The sequence below is a fragment of the Taudactylus pleione genome, unplaced genomic scaffold, assembly GCF_031769625.1.
Source record: "Taudactylus pleione unplaced genomic scaffold, aTauple2 ptg000066l, whole genome shotgun sequence".
Taxonomy (NCBI): Eukaryota; Metazoa; Chordata; class Amphibia; order Anura; family Myobatrachidae; genus Taudactylus; species Taudactylus pleione.
In genome coordinates this window covers 1236711-1262612 of record NW_028284468.1, presented here as the reverse complement: position 1 = coordinate 1262612, position 25902 = coordinate 1236711, and the positions used below count along the sequence as shown (strand labels likewise).

At 43.9% G+C, this 25902-nt stretch overlaps 1 protein-coding gene across 2 annotated transcripts in view; it reads right to left on the bottom strand.

The window, feature by feature from the left end:
- The window catches only part of LOC148534369 (beta-galactoside alpha-2,6-sialyltransferase 1-like), an 82949-nt gene that overhangs the window by 23278 nt on the left and 33769 nt on the right, over positions 1–25902 (bottom strand). For both annotated transcript variants that reach the window (XR_015877641.1, XM_088466807.1), the window contains exons 2-5: positions 23497–24143; positions 19404–19501; positions 9923–10024; positions 2604–2775 (exon numbers count right to left, since the gene is read on the bottom strand). Coding sequence is in view for 1 of the 2 variants with exons in the window: in XM_088466807.1 (XP_088322933.1) it covers positions 2604–2775; positions 9923–10024; positions 19404–19501; positions 23497–24100 (976 nt within the window). In the remaining variant the exon portion in view is untranslated. The remainder of the gene's footprint in view (positions 1–2603; positions 2776–9922; positions 10025–19403; positions 19502–23496; positions 24144–25902) is intronic.

The following is a 25902-nucleotide window of genomic DNA, read 5'->3' as shown; positions in this document are numbered from 1 at the left end:
TTGTGTTTCAGGGGCTAAATCATACATATACTAACACTTACTAATGTATATAAAAAATTGTCTATTAGTAAATGTGTGATTTTTTAATCAGATACATTAATTAAAATCGACCTTTAGTAAATTTACCCCTCCATTTGTGAGTCCCAATGCAATGTTTTGATTGTATCTCTCTCTCTCTCTAATTTGAAACTGGCTATATGAAACAGATGATATGTGAGAGTTAATCTATTTTGTGCATGTTACAGTTTTTTAAACTTACAGTACCTGAAATTAAAAAATGTTTAAGACTGTCCGTGAATATTACCCTTTTTTTTTTAAATATGTAATAAAGACTTTCAATGTAATAAATCTACTAAAGAGCTCTGCTGAGAGCCTGCTTCCTGTTACCACAACCTGGCTATTCTGTGAAGAAGCAGATTTAACTATGGACAGGGACGATGCAAGGTTTCGTGGCACCCTAGGCATAGCTTCAGCCTAGCGTCCTCCCCTTCCCTTCCCTTGGATAGCTACACATGCCCTATGCAGTGCCCTTTATACAGTGCCCCAGTAGTAGTCCCGCCTATGCAGTGCCCCCAGTAGTGCCCCTTATAAAGTGCCCCTTATAAAATGGCCACAGCAGTGCCCATTATACAGTGCCCCAGTAGTGGTTCCCCCTATGCAGTGCCCCCATTAGTGGTCAACCCTATGCAGTGCCCCCAGTAGTGGAACCCCTATGCAGTGCCCCATATACAGTGCCCCCAGTAGTGCCCCTTATAAAGTGCCCCCAGTAGTGCCCCTTATACAGTGGCCCCAGCAGTGGCCCTTATACAGTGCTCCCAGCAGTGCCCCTTATACAGTGCCCCCAGTAGTGGTCTCTCCTGTGCAGTGCCCCTTACACATAGACAATAACACAAAACTTTCCTGAATCCCCACTCCTACTCCTGCGCCCGCTGCCGCCCGCTCCTCCGTCCTCCTGCTTGGCACATTGAGATAGATGTCATGTCGTCTCTCCCATCACCCACTGCGGGAGCTGGCTTCGGCAGTGGACGCAGCAGCCAATGAGGGTCTGTCTGACTCTCATTGGCTGCTAAAACAAACACACCGGCGCTGGGTAGTACGTGCGAACTACCCTGCGCCGGTGTGTTTGTTACTGTATAGTGTGGACTGATTCAGAGTTGGGAATAGAGAGATATCTCTCTCAACTGATCATCTTGGTGACACCATGCTGCACTGCAGGTGGGGCAGATTTAAAATGTGCAGAGAGATTTAGAATTGGGAGGGAGGAGTCCCAACTGACATCTAAATTGTAGAGTAATAATAAAGCTGTGCAGTATTTGTGGGGTACATGTAAAAGCAGCCAGTATTTACCCTACATGCAAAAAAAATATTCTGCATTTACACCCCTTGCATTGCAACATGGTTTGTCCAGGTACACAGTTAAGTGCTATCTCTCTCTCTATTCCCAACTCTGAATCAGGCCCTCTGTGCGGTCCGCACTACACTGTCTGGGACCATGGTCATGTTTTTTTTTCTGGACCTAGCAGCCCCCTCCAGTGGCCGGCACTCTAGGCTGCTACCTAAAGCTGCCTAATGGTGATGCCGGCCCTGACTATGGACAATGGCCTTTCAGCATGGTTGGTGTAATGGTTAGCATCTTGGATTCGATTCCCACCCTGGCCCTGATGGTGTGAAATTTGTATCTTTTCCCCGTGCTTGCGTGGATTTCCTCCGGGTGCTTCAGTTTCCTCCTACACTCCAAAAATATACTGGTAGCTTAAATGGTTTCTGACAAAGCACTTTGAGTCCTTTAGGAGAAAAGTGCTATATAAATAACATTATTATTATTATTATTATTATTATTATTATTATTATAAGCAGCTGGGTTGCTTTGTCGACGGAACGACCCCAATGTCAGCCAGCGGGGGCACACATAGTGGGTACAGATGTGCCTGATATGCTGGCCTGATCCGCGGGTTTGACTACATATTGCCTAGTGTGTACCTGGCTTTAGAGTTTTGGGGAGAGTTTTAACAAACCTTCTAAAGGTAAGTGAAGCTATAATATACATAATCTACTTATACCCCCCATGCCCCTGATGCACCCAGCATAGCCCTACGCTCCTTCCTTAATTGGCGAGCCACAGGGGCTGGCTCGCAACTTTCAGCCTGGAGGGCAAACATAAACAAGTGGCGGCAGCCCCAGCCTTTCTCCCAGCAAACGGCAACAAACCCTCTGTGAGTGTGGTTTGTCTGATGTTACTGTGGCTTCAATAGTCAATGAAATACATAAAAAAACAGCTATATTCAAAGTCCAGGAGCAGAGCATTTTGTACCTAATGGAACGGGTCATGTTGGAGGGTCTGTAATTGTGCCTTATAACCAATGCAGGGAAATTATACTAATAATCCCAGTTGAATGTATATATCTGTGGGGGGTTTATATAACAGCTACATAATGGGGGTAAGGCGCAATCAGGGAGATTGCTAGACTCTTCAGGGAGTCAGGGAGATTGCTACTATTTCAGGGAGTCTCCCTGACCATGAGGGAGTATGAACTGGGGCTTACAGCTGGACAAAAAACTGCTTTTGTACAGTACCTCAGATGTTTTCAGTTTTGTTTACTTACCAAGTGACCCCGATGAAGGAGGGTTTGGTTGAATTATTTCTGGTGAGTTCTCCTGAATTATTTTCCATAGTTGCCAGGAGCTCTTTGGGTTCAGGATGTAAAATGGCTGATCTGGGTTCTGCCTTCTATATTTACTGTATCGTTCAAAGTACTGATATTCCGGCTTATAGGTCTGAGGAGTATTATGAGACATATAGTGACATTCCACAATGCAGAGTGATAGAACAATAAACAGAGTATATTTAATTAACAACATTATATAGAGAGATGTGAATCATGTTTGCTTGATAACAGCAGGGACATACTGCAAATATTGACTATTGTTTTATAAATAAATCACCTAATGCATTTGTTGTATGTTTCACTCCTATGTACGGTACTGCTGAGCCTTTCTGGTGTCATATAAATAACAGTTAATAACAAGGCAAAACAATTAATGCATATTTGGAAATATAACAAGGGACTCAAAATTATAATTTATAGAATGTAAATAATCAAGGTAATTTTTGAGACTTCAAAAATGTGGGCCAGCAGTAACAATTGCACTTTGAGACATTTGGCACCTATTTAAGCTCTAAATGGGCAGCCTGGTGGCTTAGCAGGTCAAGACAGTGGACAATCTTTGCTTTCAATGCACTGTCCTATCTTTCCGAAGTTATCGCTGGAAAGATGGCGTAGGCCGCAGGGGAACCTGAAAATGCCATCAGATGGACAGAAGTGTCAGTAGTATCTGCAGGGCCGAACTCGAGGCATGTTGGACCAGTGCGGTCGAAAAGGGGTGCCACCCCATAGAGGGCTCACCCCTCCCATCATCCCGATTTCAGCAGGACAGTCCCACTTTTCGGGCACTGTCCCATTGTTCCACCCATGGGCCGAAATCTCCCGCAGGTAGTTGGGCACCCCCACCGCCGCAGCTGTACGTTGGTGCCGGACCCCGGAGTAGCTGAATGGATGCTGCGCGCATGCAAACAGCATCCATTCAGTGCAGAGAGACGGCTGGGGGAAGCCCAGCTGGTGACGGAGTGCTGGGCTCGCCCCCAACCTGACGTTAATCGGAAGGTGTGCCATACGGACACACCCCCAAATACCATCATTTAGGGGCATGGTCTATGGTAATTATGCCACACCCCCATTTTCATGCACCTAGGGGGCGAAAAATACCCATCCTGCACAGGGCGCGGCTACCCCTGGAGCCGGCCCTGAGTATCTGTGTGCAGGGTGTGCTATGAGGGGTTTTCCTGGACCCAGGGGCCCGTGTGCACCACACGCCCTGCACCCATTATAGATACACCTATGAGCTGTAATATTGTGGAGTTACAGTCCAGGCAGATTGTAGCGCTACTCCATGGGACTTTGGAGAGGTAAATATAAAAAAAAAGTATGGGTGCATGGTGTGTGGTGTGGGCTCCCCCTTGACCAAGGGGCCCATGTGCACTGCACACCCTGCACCCATTATAAATACGCCCCCGGTTTTGCCACATCACCAGAGGCTTATTAATGCCTGGCAGGACCAATGTGCAGAAGACCCCCTCAATCAAACCTGTTAACCAAGCTAAATTTTCGGGAACATGGAGAATGCACAGAACATAGCAAAAGGTTTATTATTTCTCCTGTGCCATCTTTCCAAATATATCACGGAAAGATGGTACTGCTGGCAGAAAACACAGTGTGGTGGCCTGGACCACCACTGCACACCCTGCTTGTGCAGCGCCAGCAAAATCCCCATATAATTTTACAATCTGCCCCTGCCCCTGCCACTTATGTTGTGTCCACGTGCATAAATAAGATCTCGCTTTGTGAAGCAAGTAAATGATAGCACTATAGTCAAACACATAAAAGTACTGTGCTTAAAAAAACTAGTCATTTTCGACAGAGACTTGTAATACTTTTATATTTTACAAGGTGACTTTCTAGGTCTCAATTTATTTAACATAAAAATCTATTTTCTTCTCTTCTCCCAATGTATAGAAGAGAAAACTGCAGTGAAATGATCTCTTCTCTAAGTGATACAGCCCCCATAGGTCTCAATGGGGGGATGATCATGTATGCTATTTGTGGTGAAGAGATAATCTCTTCTGCAAACTGTTCCCCAAAAAATAACAGCATTTCTATATGGTGTTATGGTAGGAGAGAACAGAGAAACACACACTTAATTGTACGGGCAGATAAAAAGATATTGGAAATTAAATTAGGGTTTTTAAGTATAATACATATACACTCTGTATATAAATATATATAAGGACTGTCCCGTCTCCAACAAGCATGTGCAGTGGGAGTCTAGCGCCGAATATGCAGAGGACCAGCCTTAGGTAAGTAAGGGGTTGGGGGTCGGGCAGAACAGCAGAGGGCAAGGGAGCAGAACAGAGTGGGTGTCAGACTGAGTGATATCCTAGGATCCCTTTACTCTATGAAATTTTCATCCAAATCCATCCAGTGGAAGGCTCAGACAGGCTCCCCGGGTCAAAGTTCTGCCCACCGTACACAAACGAGAGGTCAGACCGGGACCCTAACCTACCTAAAACCTGGCCAGGATCCAACTGGATCACCTACCATTTGTTTAATTCCAATCGGTGCTGGGGTGTCCGAATGTATAACCGGACAGACAAACAAACAAACGAACAGACCAATGAATTTTATATATAAGATCTGTCACTTTGTTGCGTTGTCGCTATGTGGTCTAATAGCTTACTTTATTTATACTAAATAACTATGTAAGATTTGTCAGCTTTACTTTGAGAGCTGTGGAATATATTCACCAACGAACAATAGCAAAATTGCTACAGGGGCCCCCAGGGACTACTCACCTTCCTAAGCCCTGTGTGCTACTGTGCAATACAGAACATCTGTCTCTCTCTCCCACTGATTTTTTTTTTTTTTAATTGAAGACCGAGGTGGGTGCTCTAATTATCCAGTGCAGTGCAAAATCTGTGCTGGGGGCTTGGGACTTTGGACCCTCTCCTAAACAAGAAGGGTCCCATTTCTCCCCCATGCCCTCGGAGGCAGAAGGCCCCATTGAGGGTGAAAAGGGAATCTTTAGGTACCCCTTTCCCGTTAGCTTCGGCGAAGGGGGACCTGAAGATTCCCTTCTCCTGCTTTTCCTCCAGTGTAATCACTCAAACACTTAAGTCTCAGTCTGTTTTAAAATCCTTAATTGGGGGAACTTCTTTAAATCCCCAACCCCAGTAGCCAAAAGGGCAATGGTCTTTGGCTTCCCTTCGCCTCAAGGTTCATGTCGCCCCTTTCTCTCCAGGATTGGCCGAAGCTTCCCCCTGTGGAACAGATTCGTTGGCTCTTCCCAAAAGTAGAGAGCCGCAGGTAACTAGGTGAGAGGGCGGCACATAAGGTTCACACCCAAACCCCCACAAATGTGACACAGAGACACAAAAAAAACATAAAAATGTGGGGTGAAAGGTGTAAAAGAGCGCAATAAATAAATAGTGCGATAAGGCCGGGAATATAAAAATTATCCTTGCCCCTTGGGAAAAGGAAAAATGATGCTACCTGAAAAAAAAGTGCACAGTGCCATACTACTGCGGACCACCACCAGTGCATGTTCAGGCAACCTAGCTCAGGCCGCACCAGGAGTACATAGTACCTCGGAATTCAGGCAGCCGGACCTTTGGCCAGAGAACCAGGTGATGGCCCACTGCCTACTGGGGGTCAGTGATGTGCTGTCAGGTGAGGCAGAACTTTCCTATCATACTTAGGTATAGTCCAGAGTTTTGACTATAAAAATTATAAGATATATGTTAAGAAAATATTATAAATATCTTCTTTGTATTATTCTAATCATTTTTATAGTCAAAACTATGGAGTAAAAAGTGTATGGCAGGTGAGGCACTGCCTCCCCTTTTCCACGCATCCCTGATCAAAACTCACCAAATTTAAAGCACTACAGTATATACAGCTGCACCTTTGTATAATGCCCACATGAACCCTCGGGTTCATATATGTATCTGTAAATCTGGCTCTGACACTAGTCAGTGCCTCCCCAGCCATTTACCTCACCACAAGTCACTGCTGGGGGTACCTTTAATCCCCACAGCGTACATAGGCATCTACACCTGGTCTTAGCTAAAAAGGCAGGGAAGCGAGAATCTCTCCCTACGGTTTTGATTGAAAAAAGCAGTGTTTATTTGCATAAAGATAGTAGGTGAGGGAGTGAATCAAATGCCTGAAGCTTTATTATAGAACAGACACATATAAGGAAGGGTGCATAATAGAAAGAGAACATCAAGCATAGTGAGGTGTAATCCTTTTCTTCCTCAGGGCTGTCCATGATGGAATAGTCTCTTAGCAGGCTATGGACTGTGTGACAGTCCTAGATTGACATCTTCTCACATTTTGGGATGAGGCAGTGTCCTTAACACAGTTCATAGGGCGCCAGTACTCCTTAGTTGCCTCAATAGTGAGTCCTTGGAAATAGTCAATAAAGTACAGAGTGGTATGAAAGGCTGATCCTGCCCACACTGTCTGAGTTCATGTTCCAGGGCATCCAACAATGCCTGTGCAAATGGACAGTCCCAGAAGAGGTGCATAGTTGTATGCATGTGCATAGGGCATAGGTGCATAGAGAGCCTTGTAAATAGAGTCCTATATATATCTTTAACTGGAACTTTCCCCAGCACTTGGATAAGTGCTTTCACCGTGTTTTCAAAAAAGTTTGCTGACATCATTACATGATAATATGTGATTAAGGTCATTTCCTGATATGCTGACATTTCCCATATACTGTATTTTAAGTACAAAATTGCTTGATCACATATCACGGTTAGTCCAAATAAAGTGTTTACGTGTGTGTCTGTCTATAGTGCAGTTTGTTTCCTTGTCTTGTTTTTTATGTGGTTTGCTCACTGCTACTCAAATCAGATTGCCACCATCACGTATTAGATTTTATTTGCTGATGTGCCTTCCAGCTCCTGGGCTGTATAAGATAAAAGTCTTGAGGCAAATTTACTAAAGAGCAGGTATGCTGGTGGTGTGAAACTGGCGCATATTGCTGGCACTTTGACCTCAAAACCACTGGAGTTACTGTTCCGCGGTTTGGACAGTTATACTCAAACTGCCGGCAAAGTCCAGTGGATTACAAATGGTCAAACCGCCAGTGGTTTGGTCCAAATCACTGGAAAAAAATGCCCCAAAATGCTGTAAAACTGCTGCATACAATACACTTATGTGGTATGATTCACTATCATCAATAAAGTGGTCATACCCCCAAAAATTCAGTTTTCTGGGGTTTGACCGAATTTCTGATATCCACCAAGCTTTTCGCAGCTTGGGCCTGAGGGGTAATGCCATACTTAGATGGCATTACCCGATAGAATCCTACGGGCTATTTTCCGCAAAGTGCTGTGAGAGAGCCCTCCCAGCACCCCCAGAGACGGACGCATCATTCTGCACAGAGGGACTTCTGGGTCATAAACCTAAAAGTCCCGCTCTTATAGGGAGAGCTGTCCTTGCAATTTCCTCATGCATGCGATGAGTGGCGGGATGCTTGATGCATCCCACCCTTGCTGAGGCCAATCACTATGTATTAAAAAAGAAATCAGGTGACATTAATAAATCTCTTACAGAGGCAGTATTATTTTATTATTATTGTAAATATGTTCCCATTTATTTGTATTTAGAGAGCAATATTATCTACACATTACCACCAAAATACAGTTTAACAAAACTACAGCTTGGTAAATTTCCCCTTACCTAGTATATACACTATTAGAAGTTCAATTCTAATGATGTAATCAAACATTAAAATGTTCAGGACCATATAATAAAATCCCAGTGTCCCCTTAAGCTTGCAACAGCTGGGCTGATATTGTTCAATTTCTTTTTTATTTAAAACTGTTTATTTAGCTTTTTGCAAGAACAAATTTTTCCAGAGGTACTGTATGAGCATGCCCAGTAGACACTGACACAGACGCCAGCATGAGGGGGGTTGGGGGCCCGCTTTGGCACTGCAGATGGACCCCCATCTCTTATAATACTAATAGGCATAAGGAAAGACTAAGGTCTATGATGGTTTTAAGGGGAGGTTCGAAGAATGACCACCCAAACCAAGAGGGGTTTCATGAGTTATTGTTTATGTGTTGTCTATTAAAAATCTCAACTGATAGGATTACCAGGGTTCACATACTTTCTGGAATATTTACCTTATTTTGTAAATTTGTAAGATTTTCTATGCTGGATACAAGCCACACACATTTAAGAAATTCTTCATGTACTGTATGGAGCAAGTAGTGTAGGTCATTTCTAATAACGGGTGAATAAAAGTGTAATCATTCTACTGATGTGGTAGACGCACATTTATATCTGGGTCTGCAATACCACAAAAGGTTGCACAGAACATTTAACAATGGCAGATCCTAAAGGCATAATGGAGATTGTCACCTATGTATGTGCTAGATGGGCAAATGGGTGAATTTGTTCCTAGTAAACTGGAGGCCTCTAATTATTTTTATTTATTTTTCTTCCTGCTTATAAATTACCTTCATTGCACTATATTTGCACTATGTGGATTGTAACAAGACTACAACACCCAGGCACACAAAACAAACAGGCTGTTAATCCTAACCCTAGCAACACCATACTTGCTAACTCTCCCAGAATAGCCGGGAGGCTCCCGAATTTTGGGTGCTGCCCACGGCTGCCCGGAAGAGCATTCGAGTCTCCCGGAGGCAGCAGTGTGCATGGCCGCATCCGCCCTATGGTGACAGGATTTATGCGAATCGTGTCATCGTAGCTACACCAACGCTTTACAGTGCAGCAGTGTGATTGATGCTGTACTGTACAGCACGTGCGTTATGCGCACCATATATACGGAATGTGCATTTGTAATACATATGTAATGTGGCAGCATTTCCCTGAGAAAGGGTGAAACCTCACTTGACCTTCAATACTTTTCACTATAGCACGTATTTCGGCTATTTCTATGTCTTGTAGAAAGAAGTTAGACAAGATTGACAGGCAGCAAAATCAGGTACCTGCACTGTGAGTACAGGCCCCCATACATCAGAGACGATCCAGAGATGCCGTGTCGGCGGATCGGTGAAATCCAACATGTTGGATTTCACAGATTTGCCGATCATGATCAAAAAACTATCGTGATTGGCAGATCGGTGAAATTTAACATGTAGAATTTCACCGATCCTGCGACGAATCACGCAACATCGATGTCGGCCAGGCGGCATTTCCGATTGGCGGGTCGGCGTTTCTGATCCGATTGCAGGATCGCAGCAAACCATCTCTGATGTATGGGGGCCTTCTCACTGTTGGTATTACATTACTTCCAGCTGTGCATACTGAGTAGTTTGTCCCCTTACCTGATGCATGTCTGTTTCATATGGTATTGGATCCCACATTAATAATATTCCCTTCTTATACATGGGGTTATCCAGAAAATTATTTCTAGGCAGAGTAACAACCTGAAAATGTGATGTACAAAGAAAAGATCAAGATTGATTCGATTAAGGTCATTGATAAATCTGTAAACTTAAGCTTATTTTAGAACTCACAACATTATGGGGCTGAATCAGAGTTGCTAGCAAGTAGGGCATAAGTGCATGGCTGGAAGTAAAGGCGGATCTCTGCCCATGAATCTGATTCAGAGACACAGTAAGACGCTAATGTGATCGCAGCTACGATTTTTGCATGGAACGCAACAGCGAAAATATGCTAATAGTTCCAAACCTTAACTGAGCATAAGAACGCCCATAGCGGCCTTCTCATATGTGTACACCGTCGCTTATTTGCGTAAATATTGGTAACATTGACGTACATCGAGCAGCCATCTTGCCCTTGTGACAGGTCTCACCAGCCGCAAACATTGCAGCTCTCCTGACACGCAGAGAGCTCTCATGCTGTGATGGTGATCGCAATGGCTAATTTATGCACGTCCATGTAACGGCGTTTAAACGATCCGACACACCTGTGTTCTGACCACTCCCAAACCACCCCCAAACGCTGACAACCTGTCACTCACTTTGCGAATGGCAAGACGATCAGAGTGGGTGTGCAGTGCGGCTAATATGCATGCGCAATGGCAAACAATCGTTTCATCTGCGTGAAAAATCACCACTGCATCCGAATCTGAATCAGGCCCCATATGTAGAATTGCTTATATCTAAGGAGCTGCACCATCCCTATCCATCCGTTAAGAGATTCTTATGAATTCAGACAGAGGGCCTGATTCAGAGCCGCTCGCAAGTGGCTTGATGGTCCCCCACTGTGCACGCGCCGCGTCCGGGATGTGCGTGTGCGAGCCCCGTCCAGCTACTGCAGCTCAGTCGCTGCGGGGCTCACTAAAAGATGGGGCGGCTGTCGATGGTGAGAGACAGCTCGCCCCGTTTTGTAGGCAGGGAGGGGGGTGGCTGCGCAAATGCAGGTGTTCCCTTAGGAACGTCTGGCGTTTGTGGGAGGTCCTACTGACATCATTACTGATGTCAGTAGTGGACTTCCTGCTCTGTTATAGCAGGAAGTCCACTCGGCCTTGCGGTAGCCGAGACCCTACCACAGGGTCTCGTCGCAAGGCTGATGGTCGCGATAGTCGCGACCATCTCCAGGCCGCTCGCACAAGCTGAGGTGACCCATGCAGGACTAGGGAACCCGCCAGCACAGAGGATGGGAACACACTGTAATAACAGCCAGACAAGTGTATCACAGTCTCACGCCCGGAAAGAACCTGCCACGCCTACCAGCTAGAAAAGAACGGGAAGAGGTAGGAGGAGCGTGCACCAAAAAGAAACTGTATTTCTTCATATGGCAACTTGTTATCCATTCTATACAAGCCTGTTAACATTCTGGGGCTTGTGAAAGCAAGAGGACCTTTTTTCCAAGTTGACATTCAGTTTGGCCCATCATAGACAGCCTTTTAAGCAATACGAAACTTTTGGACTGTAACCTGTCCACACATGAGGGTAACCCCACAATTAGTATGTTACTGATCCTCAAAGAAATCTAATATACCTTTTCTATTGAGAACAATTAACTCACCCTCTGGATTTCTACCAACACTGTTATTTGGTCCTCACCAAAACTGTCCACTTCTGGAATATTGTTATATTCAGTGTATTATCATACTGTTATTATCCTACTTTCATTTTAACTGTGCATATGTACCATTATTAGTTAGGCAATTTTTGTTTATATATCAATGTTTTATGATTTTTAAATTACCAAGAAGATACTCATATGAAATACTCTTTATTTAAGCATCATTCATACAACATTATTTTATTATCTACTTACCTTTAACCCTACCTGTTAAAATACACCCCTTGTGCGCCCAGTAAGACCCAACCCATAATCAACCTTGCTATCCCAGTGATCTAGAAAGGGATCACAGAGGTCTGTGGCAGCCAAAGTAAACACAACACCCCCCATCTTTCCCCTATTATTTGAGGAAATAGTGCTGATATGCCCCCATCATTCAGCAAGTGGGATGTGCCATAGACCAGTGTGACCCTGACTCACCTGTAGCTGCTCGCACTCGGCCACAGAGCATGACTAGCCAGGGCCGTAACTAGGGTGGTGCGACCAGTGCCATGGCACAGGGCACTGCAGGGCAGGGGGCGCTGTTTGGGCCTGTCAATTTTTCTATTTATTATCATTCTCACCTGTAACTCCCTCTTCTTTTATCCCCAGCATCTCCTGGCCTCCCCTATCTCTTCCCTGACCCTTCCCCATGAGGCCATGGCCCTTTTTCAGGTGCACTATCATATGTCCCTATTTAAAAAAATGGGGGGGCGCCAATGCTCTCTCTGGCACAGGGCACCAAAAAGTCTATTTACGGCTCTGTGACTAGCTGCTAAATATGGCAAGAACCATCCACAAAACTGACTTGTGTGCAACTCTGCCTCAGTCCCTGTGTGTTCTGTGCATCTACTTCTAGCAGTTGCATATCCACAGAACACTGCAGTAGTGGGAAGAACAATTCCCTTCTGCCCACTACCACTGGCCGCTATATAACAGCCCAGCAGAGTGCCAGTGTGTGGTACATCAGGCAGGTATAGAAGATTGATTTATTTGGTTCCATATCTGGATGCATTAGAAATATAGACAAATCTGTGGTAATGAGGCTTCACAGCTGATGATCTTGCCCATCTGGAGCAGCCACCTTTCATTAAAATGGGCTAGAAGTAGTATTCCCTACTTGTGCCTTAAATGTCTCACTGGCTATTCAGAATCAGGCTAATGATCTGAAGGGTTGGGACCTTCTCCTTCTATATTCAGTAAATTAATTTGGAATTTCTCAGATGTTGCTGTTTATAACCAGGCGGCATTGTTAAGTTAGCTACAAGACTGGCTCCATACTGAGGACACCTATGCAAACTAGAGATGAGAGGGTTCGGATTTCAGAGATCCGAGCCCACCCGAATTTAGCAGATCCGAGTCGGATCCAAGCAGACTCGATTTTTCCCGCCTCACTCGGATCTCAAACCGAGGCAAAACTATAGAGAACTGAAATCTGGCGGTTCACGAGCTTTCGTCTCTATGATCAATGTAGTATATAAGGGACAACGCGATGGATGCCATTTCACTCCAGCTGTGGAGACTGAACAGGGAGGGTGGGCAGTTTAGGGCTGGGAGAGGTGTTGGTGTTGTCTGCTGTGTCCTGGCTGGTGCTCATCCATTCTGGCTGGGCTGGTGCTGTCACTGTGCTGTCTGCTGTGTCCATTTGGGCTGTTGCTGATCCATCTGGGCTGTCTGTGCTGTCTGCTGTGTCCTGGGCTGGTGCTGCTGATCCATTCTGGGCTGGTGCTTTGCTGTCTGCTGTGTCCATCTGGGCTGGTGCAGAACTGCAGATACATCTGGGCTGGTGCTGTGTCCATCTGGGCCCAAGTTCTGGACTCAAAAAAATTAAATTAAATATATATATAGTCAAAACAGAAATCAATCAAAGTGTCTTTTACATTTTTCTATGTGTGTGTGTGTGTCTGCGTGCGTGTTAGGCTTAACCACAGTATCGCACAAGATCCAGCCAGCAACGCAAGTTGCAATCTAGTGCTGCCCGACTCCAGTCGTGATCAATCTGTGCTCTGGGTCTAAGTTCTGGAGCATAAAAAAATGACATCAATTGTCTTTTTTTCTAATAATTGTCTGTGTGTCTGTGCGTGTTAGATTTAGCCGCACAAGATCTAGCAAGTTGGCAACGCAACCTAGTGCTGCCAGACTCCAGTCATGATCAATCTGTGCTCTGGGCCCAAGTTCTGGAGCACAAAAAAAATTAAAATCAATTGTCTTTTTTTCTAATAATTGTTTGTGTGTCTGTGCGTGTTAGGCTCAGCTGCACAAGATCTAGCAAGTCGGCAACGCAACCTAGTGCTGCCAGACTCCAGTCATGATCAATCTGTGCTCTGGGCCCAAGTTCTGGAGCATAAAACAAATAAAGATAAATTGTCTTTTTTTTATCTTTAACTGTCTGTGTGTGTGCGTGTATACAGCCAGCACCGCAACTTGCAACCTAGTGCTGCCTGACTCCAGTCTTGATCAATCAGTGCTCTGGGCCCAAGTTCTGGAGCTTTCCTCACGTGCTTCTTCTTGCCATACTTTTACTTTCATTCACAATGGCACCTAAAACTGCTTACTGACACCCTGCTGCTTATTTAGGTGTTATGCAGCATTGTTTATAAATCATGTACTTGCACTGCATTGTCTGTACTGTTAATAGCTGTTGTCTTGTGTGCTCATTTGTTTCTGTACTTTGTAAGGCGCTGCGGAACCCTTGTGGCGCCATATAAATAAAGGATAATAATAATAATAATAATAAAATAAAATAAAAAAATTGTCTTTTTTTTTTGTCAAATTTTTTTTGTGTGCATGTCAGCCACACCTGGCTGTCACTGTCATTGGCGTAGGTGCGCAGGGGTGCTGTGCTCCTGTCTGTCAAGGGGCTGCTCCCCAAATTAATAAATAAACAATTTTTATTGTGTGCGTGTCAGCCACACCTGTCATCGGCGTAGCTGCGCAGGGGTGCTGTGCTGCTGTCTGTCAAGGGGTTGCATGAATATTGCAATGAAAACTTTTTTTAAGCTATTGGGTTACAAAAAGTTTTTTTTTTTAATCTTAAACATAGCAGAAATGATATCCTAACAGCTTATAAAGTTATATGCTCTAAAAAACTAAAGCCTAAATTTATTTACAATCCTATATAGAGTAGACATCCTAAATTCTAAAACTGTTCTATTTAAAAACATAAACAAAAGTCAGGAGAGGCCTCAGAGAACATGAAAAAAGATGCTCTAGGTGCTCTCCATCATGTTCTGCAGTGTGGAAAGGTTTCATTCACGTTTTCTATAAAGCAGTTCAAAGTTACAGCCTTCAAAGTGTCTGGCCTTTGCCCATCTTTGCCAGGAATTACCAAAGATTATTACAAGCAAAGGATTCATCTGTCCGGAATCTATCTGGGAATTCATGGATCATATTTGGCCTGAATGCACTAAGACATCCAGTGATTCTGTCACTGTGTTCTGTAGCCAACTTTATTCCTATCTGAATCGCAAACTGAAATACGGAATAGTAAGCACAGACAACATGGAGGCCTTTGTTATTCTGCTGCCTGCATGCCAACCAATACCTCCCAGACTACACCCACTGGGGGGACCAGGTCTTGATAATGACAATCCCCATCTGTTGCTAGGCCTTCTTCTTCCAAACCATCCATCCTGGACTTCCTGTCCAAAAAGGGTAAGCAGGGTACAGAAAGAGGAGCTAGATGTCCCCGATTAAATTTTTTTCATCTATAATAGATGATGTGGAGAGATAAGAGCTTCAGATGTTGAAAAAGGGGCTCCCACCTTTTTGGCTTCCCTCCAGAGAACAGAGCTCTGTTCCTCAGGAAGTGTCTATGCCTGAGCTGATAGGTAGGTAGTCTCTGTCTGTTGGTAAACACCCTTCAGGAGATGGCAACCCAAAATAACAACAACTATAATAATGTGTCCACTGATAACCAGCCTGATCCTTAACAGCAACATACCCCATATGGCCAATTCATAACATGACTCCCAGTTTGCAGCCTCCTCTTCCTTATGACACTACTCCAGTCGCCATGGTTGATCAATCAGCCATGTGTGGTCCACCCAATTTTTACACATATCTAAGAAGTGGACAGTGGAAACAATGGCAATTTGAAGGCCACTAACTAACTCTGTTTTTTTTAATGTCCCTATACAGGTTCGGAAATTCCGTTACAGAACAGAAGGTTTGCAAATGATTATTTAAGTCAATTGTTTATTTCATTTTGGAAAGCACTCTTCCTGGTCCCCTTCTGGGATGCAAAAAACCCACTCCCAGCAAGCAAGCATGGTGCTCAAGAAAGAATTCCCAAGAAAGACACAATGTAAGACTTAAACCTTAAATCTGAAATGTTGCATTTGCTGCTCTGTTCCGCTTGTTCACATATCTCATATGGTTAAGTGGACAGTGGGAACAATAGCAGTTTGAAGGCCACTAACTAACTATGTTTTTTTATGTCCCTGTACAGGTTGGGAAATGCCTTTATAGAAGATTTGCAAAGCATTATTTAAGTCAATTGTTTTTTGTTTTTTTTGGAAAGCACTCTTCCTGATCCCCTTCTGGGATGAGAAAATCAACTCCCAGCAGCAGCAGCCATGCTCAAGGATTCTTCTGTCGCAAGGACTGATGTAAATATACTGTATCACATTTTTTTGTAAATGCCTCCTCCCCTCCCCTTCTCCCTCATAAATTTTCTTTTGAATCAGAAAAAGGAAATTAAATTTACTACCAATCAACCCTTCCTGTCCCTGCCCTACCTTCAACTACATACATACTCCAACTCCCTCAGGCCTCTCTTGAATAATAAAAGTGTTTCCTGATATGCCATGTTTGAAGTTGAACTGCCATATGTTTGTGCTGCCCACTACTGCAGCTTAGCTTAGTCAGCCAGCTATCTTGGTGCAAATTTTGGGCCTAAACTAGATGAACAAATCAATATTGTGAAGTGGTCAAAATTTACTGTTAACGAGTGGAAATAAATGTTATTGAGGTTATTAATACTGTAGGAACAAAAAAAGGCCCATTTTATGTGATTTTAGCTTTTTTTTTTATTTTTTAAGAAAAAATCCAGATCCAAAACCAAAACATGAAAACAAACCACGGAGGAGAGGTTTTGGCAAAACCAATCCAGATCCAAAACCAGGGGAGATCCAGATCCAAAACCAAAACATGGGGGTCGGCGCACACCTCTAATGCAAACACATCTGTGGGAGATGTGGCTTTGATGTGCTATATCCACCAGCATGACCAGGAGATTTCTGATGAAATTACCGACAATCCACTGACGACTCATACAATTTGGCCTATACTCCTCCACAAGTCAGGCCTTACTGCATTCCATTGCCTTTACCTACAGTACCCCTTCTTCACATCCCCGACTTTCTACATGGCATGGCTGCTCATCCCTTTCTTATTTGGAGAGTGGGTGGTATTTCTACTATACGTTCTCTGGTTGACATATCTATTAATAGTACTCTGAGCTATTCTGATGCTTACTGGCGGTATGGCTAAATGTATTACATATTTCCCTTCCTGTAATATTGTACTATGAGAACATGCATTGTTGCCTTTCTTGAAAATCCTTACCAGCCAGCATGTACATGGAGTGGTTTCTTAACATCTACCATAATGCAAATTTATCCCACCTTGGATGATATAATTTCTCTATCTTATCCTTGTTTGAAATGTAACCGACATCTTCCATGGCCTTTGGCCTTTGCTAGGCCTTTGTGATTGTCCATTGATAAAATATATTTGTTATCTGACTTGGCAATGTGTTAAACGCCACTTAATTAACAAAAGGCCTAAATCAGAGTTGTATGCTAATTATGCTGCTGTTTCGTCTGTGTATGTAGCTGTGATGCGAAAATAGGCAAATGTCACAGGAGCTGGGAGATGTATTGGACCCGCCACCGGCAGCTTTACAAATCCAAACATCAGCGTACATAGACATAGTATTGGCCACAGATCATTCGATATGTCTTGAGTAAACCTATGGACCCGCAAAATGGCCACGGGAACTGAGACACTGGAGTCATATTTTTTGCAGACGGAGTCGCAGACACATGATGTGACAGACTCCCAATATGGCCACTACGCGCCTGCGTTCTTTGCCTCCATTCCCTGTAATTTATCACGCACGCTCTGTAAGTATCAATCACACTGTGAGTAAATAGTCACTGCGAGCATCTACAATAATGTACCTTGGTGCATGTGCAGTGGACATAGACGCATGCTCAGACTGCCGATTATCACACAACTGCGAAAACATCGGCTTAGCATACAACTCTGCAATCAGACCCTTTATTCCTTTTACTCCTGAATGGGCCATTTTGGGGGTGAATTACACTAATCAGCGTATATATGATAAAGGGTAAATAACTGTCAATAGCAGTGCAGCTGGGGAAAAAATTAGTGAAGAGTTGGATACAGAGAAACCCTCTTCTGCTACACTTATGTTTTGGTAAGTTACAGTTTGTGTTTAGAATGGACTGGGTGGCTGACGCCATGATATCCCATGGAGTCTCGATCATGTTATCATGTGTGGCCATGCACAGACGTACGAACGTGTTCTAGGAGGCGTGGTCAGCCTAGCAGTGCCCATCACCCTAGTAACAGTCTTAACTAGACTGTGCTGCGGGGTACAGAGATAACAACAGTAAATGATACAGATCCTGTATCACTGTCTGTAAATAGCAACTAATGAAGTTATTCTGGACTATTGTAATATTGTTAAAGGCTAAACCAAGCTGGTTTAGCCTTAAACATGCGTGCTGCTTTAAAAATATGGGCCTACTCGCATGTATTCCCAGAGTGGTGCCAGCTCGCAGTCTATTACATTTAGCCCCAAATGTTGAATTTGTGTTCATGTTCCCAATCTGAAGGTGGCATGCCGTTACCTCCTAATCGTTTTACAAGGACAGACTCTTGGCACACATTGTACAAGCTTGGCTATTTGTAAAGAAAAACACTATGACAAAAAAACCTTTTGTATAGTGGAAATTGCTCTATGCTCCTCTGCACAATAAGTAAAGTACCTAAAATTGTGTCTTCGACAATCATTTACCTAAAGTTGCTAAAATTGTGCCATATATTCAAATATCATTTTAAATTGAAATGTTGGCTTAACTGTACTTTTCACAGAGCACCCCCACTCCACCTAAACACTCCCATTGGCTGGGAAACCTGCTGCCCCTACACAGATGCTACCACGCTCCTCCATAAACATATATGTTTTGGTATAAATCTTGTTACAGGGCATGTACAGTAGCACCTCCAAAGAGTAGTTTGCTCTGTGCCTTGGCCAGTTCACCTTGAGACTGATTCAGGAGGTGCACGCAATCCACACACAATGCCTATGTCCACGTAGTTTAGTGATTATTTGTAACTGCGCATACACAAAAAATACAGAAAACCCCTATGGTACATGCTGTGCACAGAGGAATAGACGGTATGAGAAACAGTGTGGCAAAGTGATGGTCATTCCTGTGTGGTGACTGGTAGGTGGCCACAAGTGAACACAAAAACACAGCCACAGCCAGAAAGGCCATGTTAAGGTGGAGTCACGGTCGATGGGGCATGCAATGGTGGCGTGTAAATAATCACTGGTAAGTGCTACAGCGCGCAGAGCTGAAAGTGGGCGTCTCAGTGCTTGCACACTCAGACTCAGGCTACTTTATCAGTAGCATTTGCATATTTTCGCAGCCATGACTCTTGCAACTGAAGCGAGAGCAGATGCAGCAGTGTCCACCTCTGCATCAGGCACCCCTGCGGAGTTGCTTTAATATTTACCTGGGAATTTAATAGGCGAAATGTTGTTTTTGAACCCACATCAATCTGAAATCCATCGGTGGGAGCAGAGTTGAATCTTAGCACAGCATCATGGGAGTCTGCAGACAGAATAGGAAACGAATCAACAAATTGTGTATGTACTTTGGAGGACTGTTTTGTAAAAAATAAAGAATGTTCTGTCCTATAGCCTTAAGCTAACCTTCTTCTAGCCAAGCATTTATGTAACCGGGTTTTATGTTAGTGTTACAAGAGTAAGTACAAAAGGTACAAGTAATTCATCTCTAGTGTATTGATCCCTCTATTTGTTTTTTTGGGTTTTTTTTAGTGCCTCCACCCAAGCCTCTGATGAATGCAGACTCACTGAAGTACACTTGGGAATACCTTGGTAAGAAAGTGATCTGTGTGCCTGATACAGCAAGGAACGCAGTTGCCTATACGCACGCCAATCGTCGCGTACTGCGCATGCATATGCATCGCAGTGCACGTGCGCGAACTAGCTATTGCGATCAGGACTGCAATCGCAGTGGCTACGCAGACCCCTCGCAGATTGATTGACAGTAAGCACCGTTTGTGGGTGGTGACATGGGGGTGGTCGGGGAAACGCAGGTGTGTCAGTGTGCTCGCACGCCATTGCATGGATGTGCATAGATTATCCTCTGCGATAACATATGCAGTGTGAGGCCTCATAGCGAACGTGGTTGTTAGCAAGTTCTAAGTAAGGTCTGACCTTGTGCAAGTGTGCGTGAGGCTGCGATGGTACTCGATTCTACGGATGGTTTAGCTATTCTGCTAGGTATTACGGATGTCTGCAATGTAAAGTGGGCGTCCTTATGTAGTGCTGAGTTTGCATTGCGATCGCAATGGATTAGCATGCTATCACAATTGAACTGCGTGTTTACGCAATATTGCAATCCGTAGTGAATCAGGCCCTTTGTCCCTTTCAAATTCCATTTCTTTTTATTATTCAGCCTTTACCTCATAATTCATCCTCTTCCCTCAGGCCTTCCAGTTTGCATTGGCTCATTACACAAATAGACAACAATTTGGAAAAAGTAACCTTTTTTATTTGACAGGAGTGTTTCTTCTTCTCCTCAGGTGCTGAATTACTGTACTTGCAGAAAGCATGAAACATTGTTTACAATTCTAACTTGCATATACAGTATCATATACCAAAAGGCTACACATTAACGTATGAGCATAGGATTTGTTTCACTTGGTTATTATAACAAAGTTACCAATTTGTCACAAGGAATGCTTCAATATTTTTCTACAAAAAGGTAGATTAATGTTTTAACGGGATGTAGTGATGAGACTGGCGGACGCATGGTTACCGGTCTCAATGCCGACAGCGGAATCCCAGCAAGCTGCTGTCAGTTACATATACTGTGCATCCGGAAAGAATTCACAGCGCTTCACTTTTTCCACATTTTGTTATGTTACAGCCTTATTCCAAAATGGAATAAATAAATTTTTGTCCTCAAAATTCTACACACAATACCCCATAATGACAATGTGTAAAAAGTTTTTTTGAGATTTTTGCAAATTTAATTAAAAATAAAAATTAAGAAATCACATGTGTTTAAGTATTCACAGCCTTTGCTCAATACTTTGATGATGCACCTTTGGCAGCAATTACAGCCTCAAGTCTTTTTGAATATAAAGCTACAAGCTTGGCACACCTATCTTTGGGCAGTTTCACCCATTCGTCTTTGCAGGACCTCTCAATCTCCATCAGGTTGGATGGGAAGCGTCGGTGCACAGCCATTTTCAGATCTCTCCAGAGATGTTCAATCAGATTCAAGTCTGGGCTCTGGCTGGGCCACTCAAGGACGTTCACAGAGTTGTCCTGAAGCCACTCCTTTGATATCTTGGCTGTGTGCTTAGGGTCGTCGTCCTGCTGAAAGATGAACTGTTGCCCCAGTCTGAGGTCAAGAGCGCTCTGGAGCAGGTTGTCATCCTGGATGTCTCTGTACATTGCTGCATTCATCTTTCCCTCTATCCTGACTAGTCTCCCAGTTCCTGCCGCTGAAAAACATCCCCATAGCATGATGCTGCCACCACCATGCTTCACTGTAGGGATGGTATTGGCCTGGTGATGAGCTGTGCCTGGTTTCCTCAAAACATAACGCCTGGCATTCACGCCAAAGAGTTCAACCTTTGTCTCATCAGACCAAAGAATTTTGTTTCTCATGGTCTTAGAGTCCTTCTGGTGCATTTTGGTAAACTCCAGGCGGGCTGCAATGTGCTTTTTACTAAGGAGTGGCTTCCATCTGGCCACACTACCATACAGGCCTGATTGGTGGATTGCTGCAGAGATGGTTGTCCTTCTGGAAGGTTCTCCTCTCTCCACAGAGGAATGCTGTAGCTCTGACAGAGTGACCATCGGGTTCTTGGTCAACTCCAGTACTAGGGCTTTTCTCCCCCGATCGCTCAGTTTAGATGGCCGGCCAACTCTAGGAAGAGTCCTGGTGGTTCCAAACTTCTTCCATTTATGGATGATGGAGGCCACTGTGCTCATTGGGACCTTCAAAGCAGTATATATTTTTCTGTACCCTTCCAAAGATTTGTGCCTCAAGACAATCCTGTCTTGGAGGTCTACAGACAATTCTTTGGACTTCATGCTTGGTTTGTGCTCTGATGTGCACTGTGAAGTGTGAGACTTTATACAGGTGTATGCCTTTCAAAATCATGTCCAATCAACTGAATTTACCACAGGTGGTCTCCAATTAAGCTGTAGGAACATCTCAAGGATGATCAGTGGAAACATGATGCACCTGAGCTCAATTTTGAGCTTCATGGCAAAGGCAGTGAATACTTATGCACATGTGATTTCTTAGTGGGGTTTTTTTTTTTAATTAAATTTGCAAAAATCTCAAAAAAACGTTTTCCACGTTGTCATTATGGGGTATTGTTTGTAGAATTTTGAGGACAAAAATTAATTTATTCCATTTTGGAATAAGGCTGTAACATAACAAAATGTGGAAAAAGTGAAGCGCTGTGAATACTTTCCGGATGCACTGTATAGTGCTGCTCAGGTATACCAGGCACTGCTTAAGTGTTAAATATTAAATTCAGTCCTCTCGTCCCCTAACAAAATAGAAAAAGTAGTTTTTCACTGTTAGTTATTAACACTGCAATAACAATAAAATAATTTATACATATATAAATATTTAGAATAGAATAAAGTTAACTCAAAAGAGAGTTACACTTAATAACTAGATCTTGTCCAATTCAGTGGCAGATCCTCTACTTTTTGCCAAAAGGACCATGACAGGGTCTATGTTGGTGGATTCTGAGTCATGTGCATCTCTGTTGTAACTACACTTATGGTTGAATGCACATACATATGTGTCCTCATATACCTAGCGTCTATATGCCATACAGTGTAAGACACCTGGCACGACTGAGAAGCTCCGAGAGCAGCTGTGTATCAAATTGTTCTTAATCACATCACAGATGCAGTGAAACACCTCACAGTGTACCAGAGACGCTGGGCTGTGACTTTAACCATGAATTACACATACAAAGTCGCAGCAACTTGCATGAGAAAAGGCTGCAGCCGCTGCATATTCAGACTCAGTCGCACACAGCTGTACAAATGTCGCACATCAAATTGATCAGTGTAATCTACAAAGTAGTTTTGTAGCTTCCAGTTGTTTTATTGATGCACATTTTGAGCGATAAATCTGGTCAGCATGGCCAAGTCACCCCGGGACCTGGAGCACCGAGAGGGGCTATTTGCCGCGACTTCAGCAATAGTGTATGAGGACACATCTGTAACTGACTGGTAATGGAGCATTCACAAGATAAATTTAGTGTAGTCAGAATTGAGGGCTATGCTGACGTGTCCGTAATGCAGAGACCCATCTGATTTCAGATGCATTGCTTGCACCAGGCATATGGATAATGCAAGTTGGCTCTGATAGTGAAGATGGCTATATGAACAAGCATATGGATAGAGGCCTCATATGAGCGAATATCCAAATTGAGTTCCATGCAAGGTGGATAACTTGTTTGCAACTCTGAGCGTAAATAAACAAATCTAACTGAAAGATTTCTTTGAAAATGGGGTTTCTACATACTTTCCACTCACCAATCTCCTTTCCAAGTCCTGATAATTTCATGGCTCCTGCTGACATCACTATAGCACAGTGTCCTAGTTTGCCAACCACTTGCTCAAGCGCCTTCTTGGGTAAATACTTGCTCCAGAAATTGGCGCTGGCAGGAAGGTCAGAGGGCATAATGGTTGTCAAGTTCACCCTGAGTTTAAGCTGACACATAATTTCCTGGGGACTGAGCTGCTGGTTAGTTTTCCCCTTGTAGTTCACACTGTATCTATTCAATACTTGGTAATTTTTCCTCACCTTCCTTAATCTCAAGGAAAGGTCCTTGGATGTCATTTGCTTAGGCTGGATCTTGGCCCCAATTCTACCTTGTGAGTTATTTTTCCAAATGTTTTTCATGGTGATTCCTCCCAGCTTCATTTTCTTCAGCATATTCTCTGTCATTTTTTGACCCAATGAAAACTTTAAGCTGCCATTTATCCCACCACTGGAGCAGGACTCACATTTCCTGATCGAGGCCATAGTATGCTCATTGTTTATTCTGATGTCAAAGTACACGTCAAGGATGACTATCCATAAAAGGCAAAAGATTACAGAGATGATGAACTGTATTTTACCATTGTAGCAAGTCATAATTGCACAGCGAAAGGAGCAAGAACAAATTATTGTATAAGACCTACAAAAAAACAACCAAAGAGTAACGTCAGAAATGTAATTAGTCATAACATTGATCAATCAGATACAATATTGGAAGCAGGATATTCAATTTGAAATAAAAGGAACTCAAGGTGAAAGGGTTACACTGGTAACCAATAAATAGTATAAATGTTCTAATTGAAAGCTGTAATATAGAACAACAATAACAGCTACTACAGATGTAGAATAGTCTGTTGCAAGTTACAGAAGCCTTTTGAGTATCCCGAGTTAAACACATATGCTAATAAAACACAGGGGCTTGGCAGGAGTCCATGTGACATTTCCCCCTCAGCAGCACTGCAGTGGGTGGTGCCGTATGGTCACGGTGAGCTGCTGAGGAGGATATTTATTGTCCTCCTTTGCAGCAACTCAACCCCTCCTCCAGGGAACTAATTGGCCAGGAGCCCAGGATGTAAGTCACATGTCACTACTTCATCATCATCATCATATGAGTCAGAGAGGTCTATTTACTAAGCCGTGAACGGAGATAACGTACCAGTCAATCAGCTCCTTACTGCCTTGTCACGGGCTTTGTTTGAAAAATGACAGTTAAGAGCTGGTTGGCTGGCACCTTATCTCCATTCACTTTATCTCCTTCCAAGGCTTAGTGAATAGACCCCAGAGACCCTAAAGAGAAAGGATGCCAGGAGCTGGCTCTCAGCAGGTGCCCAGCTATGTGACATTTGCAGCTCTCAGCGCCCCCTGCAGGGCTCACATAGTATTTTTTTCAGTGTTTTTTTTGTGGGAGGGGGCATGGCCATCCCAGATTTGGTAGACTGGGCTGGATAACATGGGGGAATATGTTCCCCAGGCCAGTCCACCAGAATTCAGTGATTTGGGCTGGCAGGTATCCACAGTGGTTGTGTGTATTTTTTATCCCTGTGCACTTGATGGGCCCAGCTGTAGCCTATTAGTGGCCGGCTGCTCTGACATCTTCTTAAGCCGTGCGGATCAGCCAACCACCATGACCATTCCTCCCCTTCCCCAAACTCCTCTTTCCTTGTAATGTGCAGCTGAGGTTAATGGGCAGCTCCACTGCAAGTCCCCAGCAATGAACCAGAGTGGACCCCAGCAAGACCAGTGAGCTGGGCCAGGTAGAGGATACAGAAAGAGTCCCGCATATGCCTCCTTTGCTTGTAGCTGCCCTTCCCTGATGAAGATGGCATGGCAAGCCCGTGTGGTAGTAAGGTAAGCTGAAAATGGTGTTCTCGTCTGGCATTTGCACGCCTATACACAGGGTCTGTAGCTGTAGAAAGGACTGGGTGCAGGAAGCAGTGGAGCAGGGAGCCTGACATCAGTTCAGAAACAGCACACAGAGAGGCTTCATTCACAACTGCAGCTCCTGCATGATGGTGCGCCCGGACTGCTGGGGGGAAGTTACATGCTTAGGCAGGTGCTCTGGTTGAGAGAAGACATCGGAGCTTTAAGGGTACAAGCCTAACGGGATAAAAGTTGATGCTGGGAGGGTGGTTTTGGTTTGTGTGAGCACCATTTATCATACACAGGGAAATGTATCACTCATTTTGGTGATAAAACTCGTTACTAAATGGGGGCCTTTATTTGCGGCTATATTCCTGAAAACACCATTTTTGAGGGTTAACCGCAAATATTAAGTTTCCCCTGGATGTATGAAGGAGTTATCACAGCAGATATCTACAATACCTGCTCCGATCCCTCCATTCCCGCATGACAGCCGCACCCCCCATAGGTTTCTATGGGAAATACAATGCTGCCAAATT